Source organism: Taudactylus pleione, unplaced genomic scaffold, assembly GCF_031769625.1.
Source record: "Taudactylus pleione unplaced genomic scaffold, aTauple2 ptg000041l, whole genome shotgun sequence".
Taxonomy (NCBI): domain Eukaryota; kingdom Metazoa; phylum Chordata; class Amphibia; order Anura; family Myobatrachidae; genus Taudactylus; species Taudactylus pleione.
Window position 1 is genome coordinate 13,184,487 of NW_028284443.1, and position 23,877 is coordinate 13,208,363.

General features: G+C 43.3%; 1 protein-coding gene across 2 annotated transcripts in view; it reads left to right on the forward strand.

The window, feature by feature from the left end:
• The window catches only part of SLC13A1 (solute carrier family 13 member 1), a 118,915-nt gene that overhangs the window by 79,834 nt on the left and 15,204 nt on the right, over nt 1-23,877 (forward strand). For both annotated transcript variants that reach the window (XM_088456106.1, XM_088456110.1), the window contains exons 9-12: nt 5,505-5,659; nt 8,067-8,186; nt 18,552-18,650; nt 18,755-18,856. In XM_088456106.1, the coding sequence (XP_088312232.1) occupies nt 5,505-5,659; nt 8,067-8,186; nt 18,552-18,650; nt 18,755-18,856 (476 nt within the window). The remainder of the gene's footprint in view (nt 1-5,504; nt 5,660-8,066; nt 8,187-18,551; nt 18,651-18,754; nt 18,857-23,877) is intronic.

Sequence of the window (23,877 nt, forward strand, 5' to 3'; positions counted from 1 at the left end):
GCTGGACATCAGGACTCCTCATCCACAGGTCTTGGATGTTGACGAGACCTGGTCAAAGGTGCGGAGTCTAACCTGCAGGGAGGTGTTCGCCAGTGACCCCTCGAAGTGGGATATGGGCTTAGCTGCACCCTGCAGGCAGGTCGCGGTCCTTTGACCAGGTATCCAAGCCCCTTGGGAATAGAAACTCGAATGTCAGTGGCCCAAGGGAAGTGCCTAACCAAGGCACTATTGCACCGGGAGATTCACCAGGAGATGCTGTTTGTGAGGTACTTGTAAATAGCACTTGAACTGCGGGGTGGCACACAAAGGATACACAGGGAACGGTGTGTGGGCACACTTAGCCACATGGAATGGCACTGGTAATATACACAGGTTGAGATGGAATGGTACTGTAGCTCACAGGAGACACTGGTAACTTTAATGTTCAGGCAGAGATGGAATTGCACTGTAGCTCACAGGATACACTGGTAGCAAATATTCAGGCAGTGATGGAATAGCAGTGTCACTGAAAACAAAGCTCTCAGGCTGGTATGTAATCAGCACTGCTGCTCACAGGAACACTTGTAGCTTGTAATTGGTGCAGCTGTGAAACACTCAGGATAACCTTGTAGCTGGGAATCACAAAACAGCATGCACAGGTAGAGATATTAATCAGCCTGGTGCTGAAAGGAGACACTGGAACTCCAACACACACAGAGCTATAAAATCACTGTAGCTCGCAGGAGGCTAGATATACAGGCAAGGAATGTTATAGCTCTGTGGCTCACAGGAATACACAGGAGACTTGGAACACAGGCAGGAATGTTATAGCTCTGTGGCTCACAGGATAATACACAGGAGAGTGATGTCAGTGGGGCCGGCTTGAGACTGTAGGCGTTCCCATGGGAACGCCTCCGTCTGGCAGGCACGCCCACCAAAGGGGGCGTGCTGTCAATCAACATCGACAGCACGCCCCCTTTGGTGCGAGACCCGGAGCGATGGGGAGCCCGTCGCTCGCCGGGTCTCGCGCATGCGCACGACGGAGCTCCCTCCGTCATGCGCATGCGCAGTGGGGGAACATCGACCCGCTTGCGAGTGTACTGCCGCTCACGAGCGGGTCTGAATGACCCCCTTGGAACACAGGCAGGAGTGTTATAGCTCTGTGGCTCACAGGATAATACACAGGAGACTTGGAACACAGGCAGGAATGTTATAGCTCTGTGGCTCACAGGATAATACACAGGAGACTTGGAACACAGGCAGGAATGTTATAGCTCTGTGGCTCACAGGAATGACACTGGAGGCTTGGAACACAGGCAGGAATGTTATAGCTCTGCTGCTCACTGGAAAGCACTGGAACAAAGGCTTGGAATCCGAGGGAACCTGAAACAAAACTCAACTAGTAAACTAGGATTGACAACTGTTGATCAGGCAATTTCCTGGAGTTCTGGAGGCGGATTTATACCCAGGGGTAGCAGATTACTGGAGCACAGCATCAGCTGACTGAGATCATGCTACCATTGGTTAGGACAGTGTTGGCTAACTTTGACACTCCAGCTGTTATGGAACTACATAACCCAGCATGCACTGCTACAGTTTTGCTATTAGGGCATGCTAAAACTGTGGCAGGGCATGCTGGGATATATAGTTCCACAACAGCTGGAGTGTCAAGGTTAGCCAACACTGGGTTAGGAGGACTGTCACATGAGAGGAACTGTCATGGCGGAGCCCATGATGGGAACTCCGATCCCCAAAATACACAGCCAACCATGGAAGTCCGCAAAAGTGCCTAAGGTAGAATACTCAGCATCACACCCCTCATTGCACCAGGCGTCTGGCCACAAGGAAGTCAGGGGAAGCCGGCACAGAGGTAAGAGATAGCCGATCCTAGGCTGAACCCTGACATCGTGCTCCCAAAGCCTATAGATACACATATAACAATACACAGAAAAAATAGGCTATTTGCTGGGGCACACTTAGATGAAAAATACAAGAGGTACCCATATACTACAAAACCGTATTGTCCAATAAATATTAGGACATCAAACATATATTGAAAATAATAAAAATAATAATTCAGCAATCAGGTGTTTACATCGAACACCCAGGTTATATGGCGAAAATATAACAAAAGTTCTGCATTCCACTCACCACAAAAAGAATGGGTATCAGTCTGTTGTCTGTTCATAGAATCATGTTACTCTAGATACTGTTGTGTGTAAAAATCCTATGAGAAGCAGTTTCTCAGATACTCAAAACATCTTGTCTGGCACTAACCATCATTCCACAGCTAACATCACAGATCAAATTTTTACCCAATTCTGGTGTATGGTCTGAACAACAACTGAACCTCTTGACCATGGGCCTGATGATTCAGCAAGGAACGCAACTGCGAATACACACACACAATCGGCCAATTGTTAAGCACTGCGCATGTGTACACATCGCAGTGCGCAAACTCTCCACTGCGATCGGGACTGCGATTGCAGTGGCTATGCAGACCTATCGCAGACTGATTGACAGGAAGTACTGTATACGGGTGGTAACAGGGTGGTGGTCGGAGAAACACATGTGTGCCAGTGCTTTTGAACACCATTACAGCAGCATTCGTAAATTAGCCACTACGATGGCATACGCAGCTTGAGGACTCATAGCGTGCATGGAAGTTAGCAATTTCTGAGTAAGGTGAGAGCTTGTGCAAGTGTGCATGAGGCTGCGATGGTACTCGATTGTACCGATGGTTTCGCAGTATTGCTAAACATTACGGATGTGTACTAAGTAAAGTGGCCATCCTTGTGTAGTGCTGTGATGGGATAGAGATCGCAATGATGTCGTAATCGTGCAATCACTCAGTAATGTCGCTTAGTGGATATGTGGCATTAGACACATTTACATGAGTTAATGCAATCACTGATATTTATATCTCTCCATTCGCCCTACTTCTCTATACTAATGTTATTTCTCTTACCCCCCTCTTTTCTCTCTCTCACTCCTGTGCATATAACAATAAGAATACTGAGGTGCTATGTGATGAACTGGTACTCAGAAATGCTTTTCACATGTTTTGAGCATTAAGCATAGGGTTAACACCAGGTTTTATCCCTCTCCCAAGTTGTTCCTAAAGAGTTCATTCAGCTAATCCCACAGTTAGTTTCTGTCATCCAGTACAAGCTTTCCCCATATTACACGCAGAATATATTCAAATATATGCGCAAACAGCTCAGCAGCATTTCTCCAATGGAGGTGTATACAAGAACCACGTCACTGGGAACGTGCAGGTGTGTGCTTCACTTGTCACGACAAAGTGATGAAACCCCAGTTTGGTAAAGTGGAACGTGGGGAGGGTGGTGAGTGGGCTGCCAAGCTGGCCCAGGGTGGTGGGAGAGACAACATGCTTTAGGATGAATGAAAAAAGCAAATCAAAAAGAAATAGGGAACATTTATGAAAACAACTGTAGGGCTACATAACTGAGCAAACCTGTTTCAGAATAGTTTTGACATTTGTATAATGAAAACTGCAACAGTGTTTCCTTCCAACTAAAATAACACTTTTGGTTTCTGTTGGAAAAACCAGAGAACATTATACAAGTTGATATGGCGACGTTCCAAATTAGAGTAAGTAAGATACAGAAGCGTTTGTTAACATGCAATGTGAAATGTGACACAGTTTGCAACATTATAAAATTGTTAGTTATCAGAAATATACTGACTATACTATGTCTTCTTGGTACCGGTTTCTGTGAATGTGCCCCATTTCATATAACACGTGGCATGGTTTGCCATTTAGCACTTTTCTTTTTTATCTTGGGACAAAGCTGACAAATAATCCAATGATTTATTCTGATAAAGGAGACCTGGCTTGTAACTATACTGTATGAATCTACTTTATTCCACTCACCAGAAAAATATTTTCTTAAAAGTAGATCACTAGTCAAATAAACACCCATTATATTTAGATACAAGATGAAATTCCCACTGCAATTTATTACAGTAGAGCTGCACAGAAATCAATTAACTTATGAGAGAGAGAGTGTATGTGTGTGTGTGTAATATATATATATATATATATATATATACATATATATATATATATTACCCGTGAAAAGTTTGGACACACCTTCTCATTCAATGTTTTTTGGTTATTTCATTTATTTTCAACATAGTAGATCAATGCTGAAGACATCAAAACTATAAAAGACCACATATGGAATTATGTTGTAAACAAAAATGTGTTAAACAATCAAAATAAACAAAAACTATTGAATGAGAAGGTGTGTCCTAACTTTTGACTGGTACTGTATATATATATATATATATATATATATATATATATCTGTTATATGACTCAGATCTAATTTATTTAAACCAACAAAGTAAGGCTCTCAATTTCTCTGGCGTTGCATACACATTGAAAGGGAATGTTAATATAAGAATCTAATAATAATAATAATAATAATAATAACAGCTACTGTAAAATACCATTAATTATGTTTACTTATGTGTATGGAAAATTCTGTGACAGTTGTTGATAAAATAGCAATGCAGTTGCTCTCCAAGACAGCTTCTTATAGTGAGTTAATCATACTTACCTACTTTTTCTTAATCCTCTCCGGGAGAAGCCCAGAGAGAAGAAGCAGTTGGGCAGTGATGGGGGCGGGGCCAGATGGTTTGTGTCATTAAGCCCCGATCCCACACAGTAAAATGCAGCGATTACCACTTATTTAAATAGGGGGCGGGACCAAACTCTGTCCCACAGACTGCTGTTCCCCGAGCAAATTCTCCGCATCCTGCCCACTTCACAATGAAGTGGGCAGGTTGCAGGAGAAGTGCCTACTTTTCTGGAGGTGCAGGGGCTTACCTGAAAAATCAGGAGCCTCCCTCAGATCTCGGGAGAGTAGGTAAATATGGAGTTATATCAATGTACATAATAGTTCTGCTCACAGCACAGCTGTTAGATTTTAGATTCTAAGTTTTGTTTTTGCTGCTTGTCCAGTATACCTGCCACTGCCAGGACCTGCACAGACTGACACGCTTGTTGGGGCTATAATTAGCTGCAATCCACTGCTATCTTGCAGTTGTCTGCAGACTGTTTTCTGACTACATAGGTCAATAAACATTCCCAAGAACTGTGCATAGAATGTATCAGGAACATTTCCCGGCCCAGTTGTGTTTACAACATTGTTTTGGAGTTTAAGAAAGGACTTTCAATATTAGAATCAATTAACCTCTGAGCTGTTTTAATAATCCTGTTCATATTTTTCCTAAATTATGCCTGCTTCACAAGTCACAAATAATATTGCCAAAATTCTTGGTAAAATTGCATTAAACTAGATTGACATTCAAAACAATGCGTTTCCCTCTTCATTGAATCACTTGACTGACACTTTACCGTTTATAGGCAAACATACCCATTTTCTTTAATATGCACATATGCAGTATATGAGCAGTGGTGTTGGAGGGAGTATGCATTGTCATGGATCACTCAGATGTCATTTTAACTACATTAAATTTTGTTTTTGTTGCAGACTCAACCAGCTGTTGAAAAGAGATACAGAAATAAAAAGGACCACATGATGTGTAAAGCAATGTGCTTGTGCATTGCTTATTCATCTACAATTGGTGGACTGACCACCATTACTGGAACATCAACTAACTTGATTTTTGCCGAACAGTTTCAAACGTGAGCACAGTTTTCATTGCTTGGAGATTTAGCTTGACAGTGCTTTATAAAGTCATGTTATTTGAATAATTAGATATTCAGGAAGAAAATAAATTTTTAATGAATGGCCCAATTGCTTATTTTTTACAATTGCAGGTAAATATGTGTATTGTCACCTGCTTTTGTAAAAATTAAGTGATGATGAATAGACCCCATAGGGTTAAAATCTGTATCTGTTACTCAATTGACATCTGCGTTTGGTTAACCTTCTTGGCTGCACTATTTAATCATGCTTGTAAAAGTGAGTGGTCACTAATCTTTGTGCCAACATGCTATCTTTGTATGGAAATATTGGAATAATATTACTTGTATATTGTATAACTGTAACTAGGTGGAATTTATAGACGTATTACACAATATATGTTATAGTTTCCATAACTGTGTTTGGATTCAGGCCCTGATTCAGAGCCGGACGCTCTGACAGAGCACTCGCTCTGAATCAGGGCCGTCCCTCTGAATTTTTCTGACCACCCACAGCTATAGCAAGCGGCCAGGAAAATGGTCGCGATGGTCAAGACCATCGCGACCATTGGGCTTGCGACGAGACCCTTGTGGTAGGGTCTCGTCTGCCACAAGCCCTGGAGTGCTTTCTGCTCTATCAGAGCCGAGAGCACTCCCACTGACATCACTTGTGATGTCAGTGGGGCCGGCCCCAGACAGTAGGCGTTCCCATGGGAACCCCTCCGTCTGGCCAGCCACGCCCCCGGCACGCCCACCAAAGGGGGCATGCTGTCACTCACCATCGACAGAACGCCCCCTTTGTAGCGAGATCCGAGCGACGGATTGGCTGTCGCTATCCGGGTCTCACACATGCGCATGACAAAGCCGGCTCCCTCGTGCGCATGCGCACTGGGCCAACATCGACCCGCTTGCGAGCGCTCAGCGCTCGTGAGCGGGTCTGAATCAGGCCCTCTGTGCAAAAGGAATATTTGAGTTGCATCTTTTTCCACAGAAGCCTCAGTTAAACTTTCTTTACAGGAAACTAGAGTCAACTGGTGGTTTCCGTATAGGCAGCTCTGCATTTGTAGATTATTTGATGAGTAGTGCTCCACCACTAGTGGCTTTTAGTAATAGCCTTGGCTTTGGAATAGCAGAAAGCTGGGAGTCACAGGCACTATTATCTCACTATATGAACTATGAAATGAGGATTGTCTATTTTGACATTTAATCAGAGGCGTCACTGAGTCTGGTGAGGCCTGGTGCACACTCGAAATTCCCTGCGCGCAGCGGAGATGCACGCGCCCAAAAAGGGGGCATGGTGTACCATAAAAAGCTGTGACCTCACAGGAAATCCTATTTGCATCACTCCAGGGCATGCCTAGCAGCCCCAGAGATGCTGGGCTGCCCCCGGAAATTAGTGCCTTCACTCTTGGCTTCTCCTCTGTGGCTGTGCTGCAGGAGAATGTCACACTGCAGCACCTGGCTCCTGTCACTGAAGAAGAGCCAGCATTTTTTTGTCACCCCTTCCGAGGGTGACACCCGGGCGTGGCCAGCACCCCCTGCATCTCCATAGCGATGCCACTGCATTTAATATATCCATTGAAAAGCTGTGTAATGTTTTCAATTGAGTTAAATGCATACATTGTATTTATATATACTGTATATTAAAAGACTGGTGGTTGTTGCATTAAGACAAGGGGACAGGTGACAACATAATGGACCTTCTGGTGTTTAAACAGATATGTGCCTCATCGTCAGTTATTTTCTTATAACTAGAACCCTTATATCTCATTGTTGGCCTCATTTATCAACAAGTTTTATCATAACGAGTGATAAAACTCATTGTGTATGATAATGGTGCTCCAGAAATTCGATCCCATCTGTCATTTTTCAAACAGATGACAGTTAACTGGCTGGAGCACCATTATCATACGCAGGGCCAGCTCCAGGGATCTGGGCACCCTGTGCCGGCTTGGTAGATAGCGCCCTGTAATATGAAATTGGGTGGTGTGGCCTCATTTTCATAAGCCACACCCCCTGTGTGACGTTATGGCAGGGGGTAAAGCGCAGCCCGCTGGGCTTCCCCCAGCCCTCTGCCGTCAGTGAATGGATGCATCCATTCACACTCTGAGGACCACCCGCGGGCCACTTCGGCCCACGGGTGGAACAGCAGGACAGTACTGTCCCGCTGAATTCGGGATTTTGGGGAGGGGTGCGCCCTCTATGGGTGGTGCCCCTGTGCGACCGCACTGGTTGAATACCCCTAGAGCCGGCCCTGATCATACACATCAAGTTTTATCACTCGCTGTGAATGATAAAACTCATTGATAAATGAGGCCCTCTGTCTCTTATCTAAACATGCTTCATACGGTAATCAGCTGATATACACAGTGCAGCTTTCTGAATTGGATATTTTCATTTTTATTAGGCGCTACCCTAAGAGCACAGAGATTAATTTTGGAACATGGTTTGTTCTCTGCATTCCAATCACCGTCATTCTGATGCTGCTTTCATGGATATGGATCCACTGGCTGTTCCTAGGCTTCAAGTAAGTGCACCATTTCCATCTTAACACTTTCCTTATTGTGGGTAAACACTGGAGCGATGGGCATTCGTTCAAACATAGGAAAGAATGCTCTTGAGCAGGGATTGGCCATACACATTATCGCTAGGTTTGATGTGCAGCACATCAAATCTAGCAACCATCGCTAGCATCTGCGGGAGAGCGCAATCACCTATACACACTGAGCGATGTAGGTGTTTTGTCATTACGGAACAGCAAATCGGCCCGACATTGCTTCAGTGTGTACCCAGCTTTTGACTCTATTGTATTACTTATTCACTGAGTTGGTTAACAGCCTGCAAGCACACAGTTAAAGCATATACATGGACCTTTCCTTATTATTATTATTTTAACAACAACACTTGTTTGCAGTATATTTTTTCTCAAGAAGTCACACATTAATGAGAATTAAGATTGCAAATTACAGCAAATACTAGACTGCATTTGCACACATTTTTAGCCTTTACCATACTTGATAGTGTTAATATAAATGAAATATTCATATAACCCTATTAATACACAATGTTGCAATGTAGTGTCATATAAAGCAAAGAGAATGATGACAGCGTTATTAATAATGAAAAAGCCATATCTTCCACATAAAATTTAATTATATATAAATATATCCATATCCGTTGTTTACCAGTTTATAATCCAATGGTAATCTTTTTCTACAGTAATCCAAATGGAAACAACAAATAAGAAATCTCAATAAACCATTGCGACTTGACATCATATAACTGTGATGGCAATTAATTAGTCATAGATCCATCCTGCAACAGACCCATCCATCAGATGGATGAGTCTACATATGCAAACAGCCACTTATAAATAGCTAGATAGTGGTACCGATGTCATCATCATCATTAGCACACGTCTAGGACTCTGGTACCTACAAAAGATACACCTCCTAAGAACTACAGTAGATAATATTTCCAAGGGAAATGCTGCACCTCACATGTACACTGTATGTGCCAGTCCTTGTTGCGTAAGGGGTTGCGAGTCTTAGCAAGATTTAAATAGAGATGTGCTTTGTTATACATATGCAATATGTTTATGCATATTATTACTCTCATAAATGGACTTACATTCATCTCTAAATGATGTCAATTATGTATAGTAGCAGAAGCCATTCATAGACTTCAGCCTAGCCTATTCCAGCACTCATTTTCACATAAATTAATTACAAAAATATACTGTGTTCCAAATCTTTTATTGGCACACTGGTATCATCTTTTATTTTTAAACCTTGATATATTTGTCATGATTGTATTTTTTCATTTATGTCATTAAAGTACAGTACTATTGTTAATGTATCTACTTAACCATGATCAAAATCAAAACTCGGTCCTCAGGACACCAAACGGTGCATGTTTTCCAGGTCTCCTCCCAGAATCACAAGTGAAATAATTAGCTCCACCTGTTGAGCTTTTAAAATGTGTCAGTGAGTAATGAATACACCTGTACACCTGCTGGGTGACCTGGAAAACGTGACCTGTGTGGGGTCCTGAGGACCGAGTTTGAGAACCACTGATCAAAATACTTAAATGTAAAGTTTAAGACATTCTATTATGATATAATTTTGTTTCTTTGGAGCAAATTGTTATAAATACACAACTGAAGCGAAATGCAATATTCACATACTTATTTTCTGTAATACCTACTGTTTTGTAATTACTTTATAATAATGACCTTTCACATTTACAAGCTAATCTGTTTAAATCATTCATTGTGGAAAACTACAAGCCATTACGTATTACATGGTATACTGCACCTACAATTACACTCCTTCCGCTTTGCATTAATCACTTACCACTGCATAATACATAAAGTGACTTGAGATTTATATTGCTAGTACAGATGATACAAGCGAGAATAAAAAACACGTAGTAGATATTTTCTACATTTTTATAGTATATTTTAAAGTTCTCTGCTTATATAAAATAAGTTGTTTTTCATGTGAATTAACATTAAAAGGGAGGAGATGTAACAAGCAGTGTAAGAGACAAGAAGTGAACAAGTGGAGAAGTTGCCATAGTAACCAATCAGCTTCTAATTATAATTTTTAAGATGTCAAAGTCCTGGCACTCCCGCGGTCCCCCTCTCACTTACCTGTGATAGTGACGGTCCTTCTCCAGCACAGGTCCCGACACTCCCACAGCTCCACAGTGGCAGCTCGCTACTCCTCTCTTCAGAGCTTGTCAGCCCCGGCATCTTCTCCACTGCCAATTCTGCCGACTCCACCTGCTGGGTGCTGCCATCTTGGTCAAAGTCAGCTAACTGGCGAACACCCAATAGCACAGGATCCAGTCAGGTGTTCTTGCCCACTATTCCCAGCACAGCGCCACAGGTATAAAAGGACTCCCAGGTATACAGGCAAGCTGCCAATACAACATCAGTCATATCCTGTGTCCTGTGGCTCCAGACCTATAGATTATTCTGTCTTTCTCTTAATCTGCACACTCTGGTTCTGAATTCCTCTCTAGCTGTTATTCTGTTGGACCTGTGTTACTTACTCAGCTCCTAGGACACCTGCCTGTTCCATCTGATCTAGTGATGGGTAGTTCCCGAATGATCAGTTCAAAATGAACTGATCTTCAAAATTAACTAGTTCACTCAGGGCCTGATTCAGAGCCGGACACTCTGACCAGAGCGCTCGTTCTGAATCAGGGCCCTCCTCCATGAAAATGGAGCGGCCTCTTGGATGCTCGCATAGCTGTGGGTGACCACCCACAGCTATAGCGAGCGTCCATGATGACCCTACCGCAGGCGATGGAGACCCTGCGGTAGGGTCTCACTGCCGCAAGCCCTGGAGTGATTTTGGCTCTATCAGAGCCAAAATCACTCCCACTGACATCACTACTGTCAGTGGGGTCAGTGGGGCCGGCTTCCCATGGGAACGCCTCCGTCTGGCAGCCACGCCCCCAGCATGCCCACCAAAGGGGGAGTGCTGTCAATCAACATCGACAGCACGCCCCCATTGGTGCGAGACCCGGAGCGACGGCTACCCCGTCGCAAGCCGGGTCTCGTGCATGCGCATGACGGAACTCCCTCCGTTGTGCGCATGCGCAGTAGGGCACCATCGACCCGCTTGCGAGCATCCTGTGCTCATGAGCGGGTCTGAATCAGGCCCTCAGTTCACAGCTCTAGCAAAGATCAGTTCATCAGGAGCTAAAACAAGTGGGAGGAGTTAGACACAGTGACAGAGAGAGCACAGCAGCTCCATTAGGCATGAGTCAGTACTGCTAAACGACCACAGGTGGCACTGCTATGCTCAGACTATGTGTGTGACTGTGCAGCTCATTGAACTAGATTGTCATGACTCATGAGTCATTCAGGCATTCTATTTCACTAGTTCGAATAGGTCAATCACTCAGTGACTCATGTGGAGCTGATTGAAATAGATTGCCATTATGACTCATTGAGTAGTGCAAAAGTCACATGATACATTCCCCATTTTCTCTCTCACATATAGTTATGAGTCAATACTGCTAAACGACCAAAGGTGGCACTGCTGTGATCAGACATATGCATTGTATGGATCCGAAGTATATTGTCAGGATTCATTCTCGTATGTTAATTCACAAGATACACTCCTAATCAGCTTAAGACACAGGGGGTCATTCAGACACGCTCGCAAGCGGGTCGATGGTGCCGAATTGCGCATGTGCACGATGGAGGGAGCTCCGTCGTGCGCATGCGCGAGACCCGAATAACGATGGCGAAGCACCAAAGTGGGCGTGCTTTCGATGGTGAGTGACAGCATGCCCCCTTTGGTGGGCGTGGCTGCCAGACGGAGGCGTTCACATGGGAACGCCTACTGTCTGAGTCCGGCCCCACTGACATCACTAGTGATGTCAGTGGGAGTGATTTTGGCTCTGATAGAGCCAAAATCACTCCAGGGCTTGCGGTCACCGAGACCCTACCGAAGGGTCTCATCACAAGCCCGATAGTCGTGATGGTCTTGACCATCGTGACCATCATCATGGACGCTCACCCACAGCTATGCGAGCGTCCAAGAGGCCGCTCCATTTTCATGGAGGAGGGCCCTGATTCAGAGCGAGCGCTCTGGTCAGAGCGTCCGGCTCTGAATCAGGCCCACAGTGCTGAGTGCTGCATGCTATATACTGTACTTCTGTTTACTCTACAAGACATAGGGGGAGATGTATAAAACCTTCAAGAGAGATAAAATGGAACCTGTCAGCTTCTGTCATTTTATAGACTATGCTTTGCATAACTTCTTTACTTTAACTCTCTCTCTAAGGTTTGATACATCTTCCTCCTTTCTTTACTGTACTGATCTCAATTTTATAGGTGATGTATAAAACATTCTAAAGAGGACAAGTAGAGAACTTGCCCATATTGTGACCATCCCCCTATTTTTATGTGGAGGCTGTAATCTCACCTGCCCATTTGTTAATCTACAGTAGTTCTGGTGTGCATTAAGTGACATTAATGGGTGCAATTAAAAAATTAGGCAAAGCTTTTTCCATGTAATTACAGTATTTAAAAAGACAAAAAAGTGACATTACAATACTTTGAATTTGGGTCTCTCTCACTTGTATATTATGGAAATAAAAATAACAACAATTAAATTAACATTGCAGAGCTAAACTTGTCACTACTACTAGTAGTTTGTTATATATTGCTTTTTTAACATATTAAAAGGTCAGACATATTAAACATAGCTGACCATTTGAACAAGACTATAACTCACCTAATGAACTAGTAGTTGAAATCCATACTGTTTTTGTGCAATAGACTAGTTCTAGGTTTCCAATCACTTCTCTCAGCAGTGTTTCAGAGCCAGTGATGTAATGACCTAAATGAACTACATGAACTGGTCATTTGAACTATTCTTTTCAGTGAACTAGATCATAATGAACTGATCACCAAAATGAACTACATTTCCCATCACTAATCAGATCCACTTACAGCTCCAGTGGGTCCTTACCAGGACACAGAAGTACCAGTACCAGATTAGCCGGTCCCTGCCTGGCATACAGTGCATAACCGGTCCCAGCCTTGTATATTGAGCATGTAGCTGGTACCAACCCGGCATCCTGTGCATAAACCAGTTGCAGCCCAGTATCCTGAACGTAAAGCCGATCCCAGTCCAGCATCCTGTGTTTAACCGGTACCAGCTTGGTATCTTGAGCATGTAGCCAGTCCCAGCCCAGCATTCTCTATATAACCAGTCCCAGTCAGTGTCCTGAGCGAGTAGCCAGTCCCAGCCCAGTAACTGAGCATAGCTGGTCCCAACCAGGTAATTGAGCATAGTCGGTCCAATCCGGCATCCAGTGCAAATCAGCTCCAGTTCTATGTCCCAGTTCCAGTCCAGTCTTCCGGCCCAGACCTCAGTCTGAAACTCAATCCATTACTCCTGTGTCACACTTCACTTCATGCATAGCAGCTAGATACACCCACCTAGCTTCCTGCAAACTAACCCCACTGCAGAACCAGCCCTAGAATCATTTCCGGGCACTCAGGAACCCTTAAACATGACAATAGAAAGTACTTGATAAATAAAACCTCAAAGCTGATTAGTTGCTATGGGCAACTTCTCCACTCTTTACACTCCTTGATACATCTTCCCCTTAATACCTTAGGACAAAGCAATATAAGTAATCAAAGTTTATTCAATAAATCAATGAAATATGGAAGGCACAATTTAAATCAATTAAAATCAAAGTGGTACAGGTGTCACAAATCTAAGCAACATCAAATATGCCATATAGATTAAATTTACACCTTTGGCACAATTTAGGAGTAATAGCTGGCATAGTGCTCTGATTGTGCCCATTAATTGGTCAACTACTGTATTACTGTAATTTATTTATTTATCAAAATGAATTTATACCGCGCTAGCATATTGTGTTCAAATAAGAGAGTAATAACAGACAGCCAAAGAGGTAATGGGGCTACAGGCAAAAATGCATTCACATTTGCCTTATTTACATGCATTACATCAATAAGATTAAGATACAGTAGACAAGAGATACCAATATAAAGACAGTGATTAATACTAAACTGTAGCAATAAGAGCCAGGAGTTGTTTTGCAGTGCTTATAAATACAGGAACATAACTTGAGACAAAAGATGGGGATAGAGACACAGCCTTTCTCTGTTATATAAACTGCCTAAATTGAATGAACAAGAAACAAAGTATCACATGGTAAGTAAATAAGTAGTCGTACCCTGAAAACATTTCCAAAGTCGTTCTCTAACCAATGGGGGACGGCATCAATGAAGTTCTCCCAGTTCTCAAAGAAGAACTGAGTGAGCCTCATTTTCTACAAGGAGGCCTCGAACCAAGCCATCCTGAAGACTGAACGAGCTTCTCAAGAATAAGTAAGAACAAGGGGGTTATCTTGTATCCACAATTGCAGGATGCACTTCTTAGCTCAGCCGATATACCCCCAAAAATTTTTCTAGCCCCCTTAGCTACCCATAAACCTGATGGTATTATCCCAGAGATGGCCCATTTGGAGGAGAGAGGCAAATAATTAACCAAATAACTCAACATATTGGTCCACTTGTACCCAAAAACATTGTATCATAGGAAATGCCCAAAATCAATTTACAAAGTACACCATGAGTCTGGCACATTTGGGACAGGAGTGATCCTCTGCCAATTCAATCAAACATCTTTCGTGATGTGTGAGATATGCCCTATTGTAAAATTTGAGAAAGTGCTCAACATATAATTCCGCTGGGATCATCTTAATTGAATCAGAGAATGTCAGGGTAGAAAAGTGCTCCCTCTATTGTGTCAATTTGGTTTTCTATGTGTCATACTGCAGTGCTTCATTCAGAAAGAAATAATTAATAGAGATTGCTTTGTGTGAAGGAGCACTAGTAGATTATAAGAGGTATAGGTGGCAGGGCTAACTCTAGGGGTGTTCGACCAATGCGGTCGAACAGGGGCGCTACCCATAAAGGATGCACCCCTCCACAACTTCCCAATTTCAGTGGGACAGTACTGTTCCGCTGTTCTACCCATGGGCCGAAGTGGCCCATGGGTAGTCAAATTGGGAGGTTGGTAACCCCTGCCGCCGCAGCTGTGCGGTGGTGCCGGACCCCTGAGTCTGAATGGATGTTATGCACATGCGCGCGGCATCCGTTCAGTGACGGGAGAGGGCTGGGGGAAGCTCAGCTAGTGAGGCTTCCCCCCAGCCTGATATTGTTTGGAGACATGCCATGCAGGCACGCCTCCAAATAACATCACGTAGAAGGCGTGGCCTATGGTAATTAGACCACGCCCCCATTTTTGGTCACGCCCAATGTAGGGGTGCACACTAGAGAGAGCCAGCACAGGGTGCTCCGACCCCTGGAGCCGGCCCTGCTAGGGGGTTAATATGGTCATTTGAGGACAACATCCTCAAGACAGTGGCCACATAATGTTGACTCTGAAGGGAGACTACCGGGAATAATCCAACTATGCTCTACCATCCATTGACCTCTGAGAACTTCAAGGCTTTCTTTGTCAATATGGCAATGAATTGTCTAACAGAGCCAAGGCCAGCAACAGACCAAGTAGTGAAGCGTTGGCCAGCATCTCATGTTGGAAAATCAGGTTATTGGGTAAAGGAAGGAAAATGGAAATGTAAGGGTTAAGCTTATGTTTATGCTGGAGGATGTGCCACACTTTGCATGTAGACATCAACAGTGGGTTGGCTTGACCTGACATGGGTACCTCACAGTCATATAGGTGGAAGAACGAAATCAAGCTAGTCTCTGGTGGACATTTAGCCTTCAGCAACAAATTAGTATAAGTACTGTCACCATGGAGCCAATCCCATAAGTGGCAGAGGTGGGCAGCATGGCTATGGGCTGTGATATTTGGTAAGTTAATAATGCCATTGAATTTTGGCTGCCGGAGTTTTACTAAACCAATGCAGTACCATTTACCATTTCAAAGAAATGTATGAATTGCCTTCTCTATAGCCAAAGTATCCCATCAGGATAGCAGTATTGGAAGGATTTGGAGAGGGTAAGTGTTCTAGGAAGCAAAATCTGGAAACCAATTTGGCCCTGCTCAAGAAGGAGAGCCTGAGATTACTCCACTCCTCACTATCCCTAGTAATACCTCAGAAAATTTTAGTTATGTGATATGTGTAAAGATTATTAAGCTTTTTGGGCAATTGGATTCCCAGGTATTTAGGACTAGGCCAGTCATGTACAGCCCACCCGAAGGTAGAGAGTAGTGGATTTTTCAAAGTTGACATAAAGATCAGAAACCGTTCCAAATTCTTGAACCCGCTTCATTAGGTGTCCAAGGTTCTCCCTCAGATTTGACAAATATAGAAAAATGTCATCAACAATAGCTGATATGTTGACTATCACCTCCCTTACCTGTATCTCCCTCAAACGTGGCCAGTTCTGAAGGACCCTAAGCATGTGATCCAGAGCAATGGTGATAAAGGACAACAGTGTCTTAAACCCCTGCACATTACAAGCTTAACTCAAGGGGTGCTATTAATTAACAAAGATGTAGAAGGGAGGATATAGAAAAAAATGTATGAGGGAAATTTAGAAAAAAAACTCCTGTCTAGCCAAGATTAAGGGTTTTTAATAATGTACTTTAGTGGTGCTACCAATAGAGTTCAAAAAACATATATAAAAGGTACTGTAAAGAAAGCACAACGAGCTACTTGCAATAGGACGTCTCAATACCATTCTAAGCAAAATTGCATATTTTCACACATCAGGTGACTGTAAAAATATCTGTCTTTACTAAACAGGCTCTTAGTGGCTTTATAATACATTTCTGCTGGTGACAAACCCCAGATCTTTGGTGGAGACCAAATATAAGACCTGCTTTTCTGCAAGCTTTAATTTACTGCCCTGGGACACTGTTATACTTTCTAGATACCGTGTTTCCTCGATAATAAGACCTACCCCGAAAATAAGCCCTACCCTTACTTTTGGAAAACAGTCCAAAGTAAGCCCTACCCCGAAAATAAGCCCTAACAAAATCCCCATTTTGTCCGGTCCCTGCCTGCGTTACACTAATATTCCCCCAGCTCCGCCCCCCGCATGAAATGGATGCTGCTGTTAAAGATTTAACAGTGGCATCCAATCACAGCTGCAGCATCTCACTCTCTAACAGTGAGCGCGCGGCAGCTGGCATGTGTGGTAGCATCATTTACAGCAGCGCCGTGCAGGAGAGGAGAGAAAAAGAGGAAAAAAAATAAAGGGAAATAAAGAATTGTATTGAATTATTGAAATTGCTGTCAACGTTAATTAAAATAAGCCCTATGGAGTTTTTTTGACCCCAAAAAAAAAATAAGACAGTGTCTTATTATTGGGGAAACATGGTAGCTCCCAGCATTCAGATTTGTGTGTAACTCCAGCCAGTGACAGCCACCAATCAGTGTGTTTGGGGCCAGCTACAGTATAAGGCATGACGGAAGCTATTATATTGTGCCCAGTTAATGTGCAGTTGCAGAGTTCATGGCCACACCTGGCCACGGCCAGATTAACAATGGGACTATAGCTCCAGGTATTCACCTAAGAAAAGGCCATGAATTTGGTCCAGCACCTGGCAGCTGAGAGACAGTAGAGAGTTCTCCCTGGTTGTACCGAGTTCATGTCTGGATGTGGGGAGGGGGATAGAGTATGCTCTTAATCTGTTCCAATGTAACCAAAACAGCTGGTGGGGATCTGTATGGTATGCTGTCAGGAAGCCGGCAGTCAAAATGCCGACCGCCGGCTTCCCGACTGTCTAATCCTGGCATGGGACTAATGATAGGCGTTGAAATCCCAACGCCTATCATTATCCACCCGCCGAAATCCCGACACCCGGCATACTGAATGAAGGTAAGCCGGGCGTCGGGAGCGGACAGCCGTGGAGGGGGGAGGGTTAGGTTTAGGGGCTCCGGGGGGGACTTAGGGTTAGGTACCCCCTCTTGGGAGGGTTAGGTTTAGGGTACGAGGAGGGGGGGGTTAGGTTTAGGCACCCCTGGGGGGATGTTAGGGTTAGGTACCCCTAACGGAGGGTTAGGGATAGTTAAAATACTTACCCTATCGGGATCTTTAGTCTTCTGCCTTCCGGCGTCGGTATTAAAAACAGACAATAAAAAGACAATCTAGATTTCAACTGCCTAGGGCTCCCCTACTCCCCGCTATCTAATGCCTAGTCATAGGACTATAAAATTTCAAAATGTATTATTCAATTGCATGGATATTATTTTTCTTACCATTACTGTACTATTAAATGTTAATGTATATCATTCTGGACCTTAAATTGCAGTTAATATAGTTGACTAAAGTTCCAGGTTAATATACCTTAATCTACTAGTTGAAAACCATTTACATTATTTAACATATGTTAATTTTTCATTTAAGCTTTAGTGAAATGTTTAAATGTGGCAAAGAAAAAACAGAACGAGAAAAAGCCTCAGCAAAAGTCATCATGGACGAATACAAAAAACTTGGTTCTCTAAGGTAAATAGCCACCAGAAAGTAAAAAAATATAATAATAATCTCAGCGAAAGCAGAATTGTATCAAGGTCACTAAAAATGTTCACAATATAAATGTTCTGTTGTAGCTATCAAGAGATCATGACCTTCATCCTGTTTCTTATAATGGCTTTGCTTTGGTTTACAAGAGATCCTGGGTTTTTTCCTGGTTGGTCTTCGCTATTTCCTCAGTAAGTATTGTACTTTTTATGCACATTAAAGCTCATTTATAAACTGCAAAATATTGAAACCCAAACTGCTTCTTTATCTACGCCTATTGCATGGTGGACGTCTACGTCCTAGTCCTTGGATCTGACCCTGCAAATCAATCTGCGTTAGCTTTACGGGCTTATGGATCCAACTGGAACGCCTAAGGTAGAAAGAGTGAATTTTCACTTGCTAATATCAGACAACCTTCTTTTTTAATTTATCTTTTCATTTCTCTTCACAAGTATTATCCTCATTTATGTTTTTTATGACTCATGAGGTCAGGAGACCTTGAGACTAGCCTATATTACGTGTCAGTTTTGTTTGCTTTAATTTTTTATTACATTGATCGAATTGCGTATTTAATGCACAATTCCAATTGGAAGGTGCAAAATAAAACCTAGTTAAAATAAGTGAGGGGAATGTGCAATCCGGTTATGGTATAAAAGATAAACAGTAAAAAGGTTGACAATGTCTAGATAGACACCAGATGTTAGACTATAACCGTCACCCTCCGGTAAGTGCCTATGACTAATCCTAAAAAACAACAACAAAAAGTGTGTCGACCATTGCACGTCAACCATTTTCCCTTTGACTCTGTCGACCATTTGTACTTGTCAACTTGAGATGAGCAGGTTCGGATCTAAGAGATCCGAACCCGCCCGAATTTGTAGATTGGATCCGACTCGGAGTTTCCCGCCTGACTCGGATCTCTCAGATCGAGGCAAAACCATAGAGACAAAATCTCATGGCTCACGAGCTTTCGTCTCTCTATATATAAGGGACGCGGCAGGCGCCATTTCACTCCGGCTGTGGAGACTGAACAGGTAGGGTGGGAGAGAGGTAGGCTGGGGAGAGGTGCTGTGCTGTCTGCTGTGTCCTGGGCTGGTGCTGATCCATCTGGGCTGGTGCTGTGCTGTCTGCTGTTTCCATCTGGGCTGGTGCTGTGCTGTCTGCTTGATCCATCTGGGCTGGTGCTGTGCTGTCTGCTTGATCCATCTGGGCTGTGCTGTGCTGTCGGCTGTGTCCATCTGGGCTGGTGCTGTGCTGTCTGCTTGATCCATCTGGGCTGGTGCTGTGCTGTCTGCTGCGTCCATCTGGGCCCCAAAAAAATAAATATATATATATTGTCAATTTATTTTCTGTGTGTGTGTGCATGTTAGGCTTAGCCGTACAATATACAGTAAGCTGCAACCTAGTGCTGCCCGACCGATTTTCTTTTTTTGTCTAATAATTGTCTGAGAGTGTTAGGCTTAGCTGCACAAGATCTAGCAAGTCGGCAACGCAACCTAGTGCTGCCCAACTCCAGTCGTCATCAATCTGTGCTCTGGGCCCAAGTTCTGGAGCTGAAAAAAAATGTAAAAAGATTGTTTTTTTTTGTCTAATTGTCCGTGCGTGTTAGGCTTAGCCGCACAAGATCTAGCAAGTCGGCAACGCAACGCAACTGCTTCAAGACCGCAGAAAATATGGAGGGCTGCCACATGACAGGAGAGCAAGGCCAAGAACCACATGTTGTAGTTGCTGCCAGCAGTGCAAGGCCATCAACTTCCTCATCCTCTATGAAGGCCCATGCCCCAGGGCTTAAGTCACGCCATCGATATGGTAAAGCTACTTTTTCTGAAGTTAAGAAAAAAAATTGAAAGGAAATTTGATTAAAAAAAAATTGTCAGTATGCCATTCACTACACGAACTGGCAAGGAAAGGATAAGGCCTTGACCTTTCTTTAGGAAGACTGTTGGTTCTGATTCTGATAGCCCTTCGGAAAAACCAACTGCGTGCCCTGAGAAATCAAAATCACAAATCCCAGAGGAGAGTGCAAGTGTGAGCCAGACCCAAGTTCCAACATTTGTGTGCCCTCTGTAAATGTGGGGAAGGGCAGTCAACATCTTGCAGACGCAGTCATCGAGGATGCTTCTGTGGAATTGCACATGGAGGAGGAGGAGATTTTGGTAGTTGAAGGTGCTAAGGATGATGAGGATGTTGATGATGAAGATGAAGATATTGGCGATGAGGATGTTGATGCCGAGGATGTCCTTTGTGTAAGTAAGACAACAGCTTTTGCCCATGGATTGAAAAAGTCAAAGCCCATTGTTGTCATGCCGGGACAAAAGACAAAAAAATCCACCTCTCACGTGTGGAATTATTTCCACCCTGATCCGGACAACAGTTGGCAAGCCATATGTGACTGTTGCCAAGCAAGAGTGGGTAGAGGGAGGGATCTAAACCACCTAGGAACCTCCTCCTTGTTAAGTCACTTGGAGCACATTCATCAAATATCAAAGTGTATGTCGCCAAGTTCCAAAACTCAAAACGTAACAAGTCCAGTGTCACCTACCTGCTCCCTCTCTGTGAGATCCAAGCGCCTTCGATCTCCAACACCTGCATCATCAACATCCTCATTCGTCATCGGGAGTAGTCCTGCTGCATCCAATGTTGGTATTTGAAGCATGATTGACTCCTCTCCTATCCATGATTCCTCAGAAGGATCCTTGATGACTATGCCTGTTGCTGCTGCTGTCAGTGGATCTTCGTCCCAGAAGGGGACCAGGAGGAAGACTACTTGTAGCGTATCCTCCAAAAAACAATTAATTGTTAAACAATCGTTTGCAAGGGCAAACAAGAATGACATCAATCACCTATTTGCACAGAAGATTATTGACGCCATAACAGCTATGCTGGTATTAGATGTGCATCCAGTATCTGTCATTACTGCAGTGGGTTTTCAATAGTTAATTAAGGTTCTGTGTCCTCGCTACAAGATCCCTTCTAGATTCCACTTTGCTAGAACAGCAATTCAAAGTCTGTACAAGGACATTAAAAAAACCCTTATTAATGTCCTCAGAAATGCCATTGTACCCACTGTCCACTTGACCACTGATACATGTACAAGTGGGATGGGGCAAACCAAGGATTACATGACAGCGACAGCCCACTGGGTAGGTGTATTGCCTACAACAGCAACAGCAGCAGCAACATCTACCAAAAGACAGCTGATACAGAGGCAGGCTACTCTTTGTATAACTGGTTTCACTAAGAGGCATACCGCTGAGAACCTCTTAGAAAAACTCAGGGAAATCATTGCTAAATGGCTTACCCCACTTGGACTCTCCTCGGGATTTGTGATTTCGGACAATGCCACCAATATTGTGAGAGCATTACATGTGGGTGAATTCCAACAGGTCCCATGTTTTGCTCACACAATTAATTTGGTGGTGCAACGTTTTTTAAAAACTGACACGGTCGTGCAGGAGATGTTCTCGGTGGCCCGCAAAATATCTGGACATTTTAGACATTCAGCAACTGCTTGTCGAAGACTGCATGACCAGCAGGTACTGTTAAATTTGCCCTGCCATCAGCTGAAGCAAGAGATAGTAACTTGGTGGAATTCTACCCTCTATATGCTTCAGCAGATGGAGGAACAGCAAAAGGTCATCCAGGGCTATACAACGGCCTATGACATAGGCCGTGGAAGGGGAATGCACCTTACTCAAGCGCATTGGAGAATAATTTCCATGTTGTGCAAGGTTCTCAAACCCTTTGAAGTTGCCACACGTGAAGTTAGTTCAGACACTGCCAGCTTGAGTCAGGTCATTCCCTCATCAGACTTTTGCAAAAACAGCTGGAGAAACTGAAGAAGGAGGTGAAATGGAGCAATTGCGCAAAGTATGTCGGACTGGTGGATCAAGGCCTTGATTCACTTCACCAGGATCCAAGAGTCATCAATCTATTGAAATCTGAAAAATATATTTTGATGACCATTCTGGATCCTAGGTTTAAGTCTTACCTTGTGAGTTTTTTTCCAACAGACCCAATCTAAAACTGTGCAAAGAGCTGTTGGTAAAAAAATTGTCAGCTGCAGCGACATGTGAAACACCATAATCTCCTTCAGTTTCTGCAGCTGCCAGGAAAAAACTCAATTTTCCGTACAGAATGCCTGCTGGTCATGCAGATCATTCACCAAAAAATTACATCTGGTCAGGCCTGAGAGAACTGCCTACTAGTGACATGTCTTCTACCGTGACTAAGTGTGATACGGTCTCCATTCACATAATGGTGGAGGACTATTTCAGAGATAACATCCTAATAGGCATGTCAGATAGTCCCTTTCAGTACTGGCAGGAAAAAGAGGCAATTTGGAGTCCCATACACAAACTGGCTTTGCATTACTTAAGTTTTCCACCCTCCAGTGTGCACTCCGAAAGAGTTTTCAGTGCAGCTGGCAACCTTGTCAGTGATCGGTGTAGGAGGTTACATCCTCAAAACGTGGAAAAAATGATGTTCATTAAAATGAATTACAAATTCCACAAGGAAGGCCTCTACCAACAATTACATCAAAAAATTACACAGGCACCTTTGGTGGATTCCAGCGGGGACTAATTAATGTTGTGTGAACACACTGATGGGGATGACGAGGACTACGACAACTTGTAATGTAAAGCCAGTTTCTGTATGGGATCATTTTAATTTCCATGTCCAATGCACATTGGCAGCTTGTTTTATGGGGGTCCAAACAAACCAATAATTTCAGCCACAATTGGCATCCTTGTTGCTGAAATGATTGGTTTGTTAAACTGTCCTGTTTCGTATACAACATAAGGGTGGGTGGGAGGGTCCAAGGACTATTCCATCTTGCACCTTTTTCCTTTCCATTATGTGCTGGTTGGGGCATTGCTGCCTGACATTTTAAATTAATGTTATGGTTGGTTTAAAAACCAATGATTTATTTTTAAATTAATTTATTATCAATTTTACAGCCAGGGGCTGTACCAATGAATTTTTTTTAATAATTATTCAGCCTGGGGCTGCACCCAATTAATTGTTTTTTAATTAATTTATTACCAATTTTACAGCCATGGGCTGTACCCAATGAATTGTTTTTTAATTAATTTATTATCAATTTAACAGCCAGGGGCTGCACCAATGAATTGTTTTTTAATTCATTTATTATCAATTTTACAACCAGGGCCTGCACCAACTATCAACTATCAATTCTTCAATCCTCAAG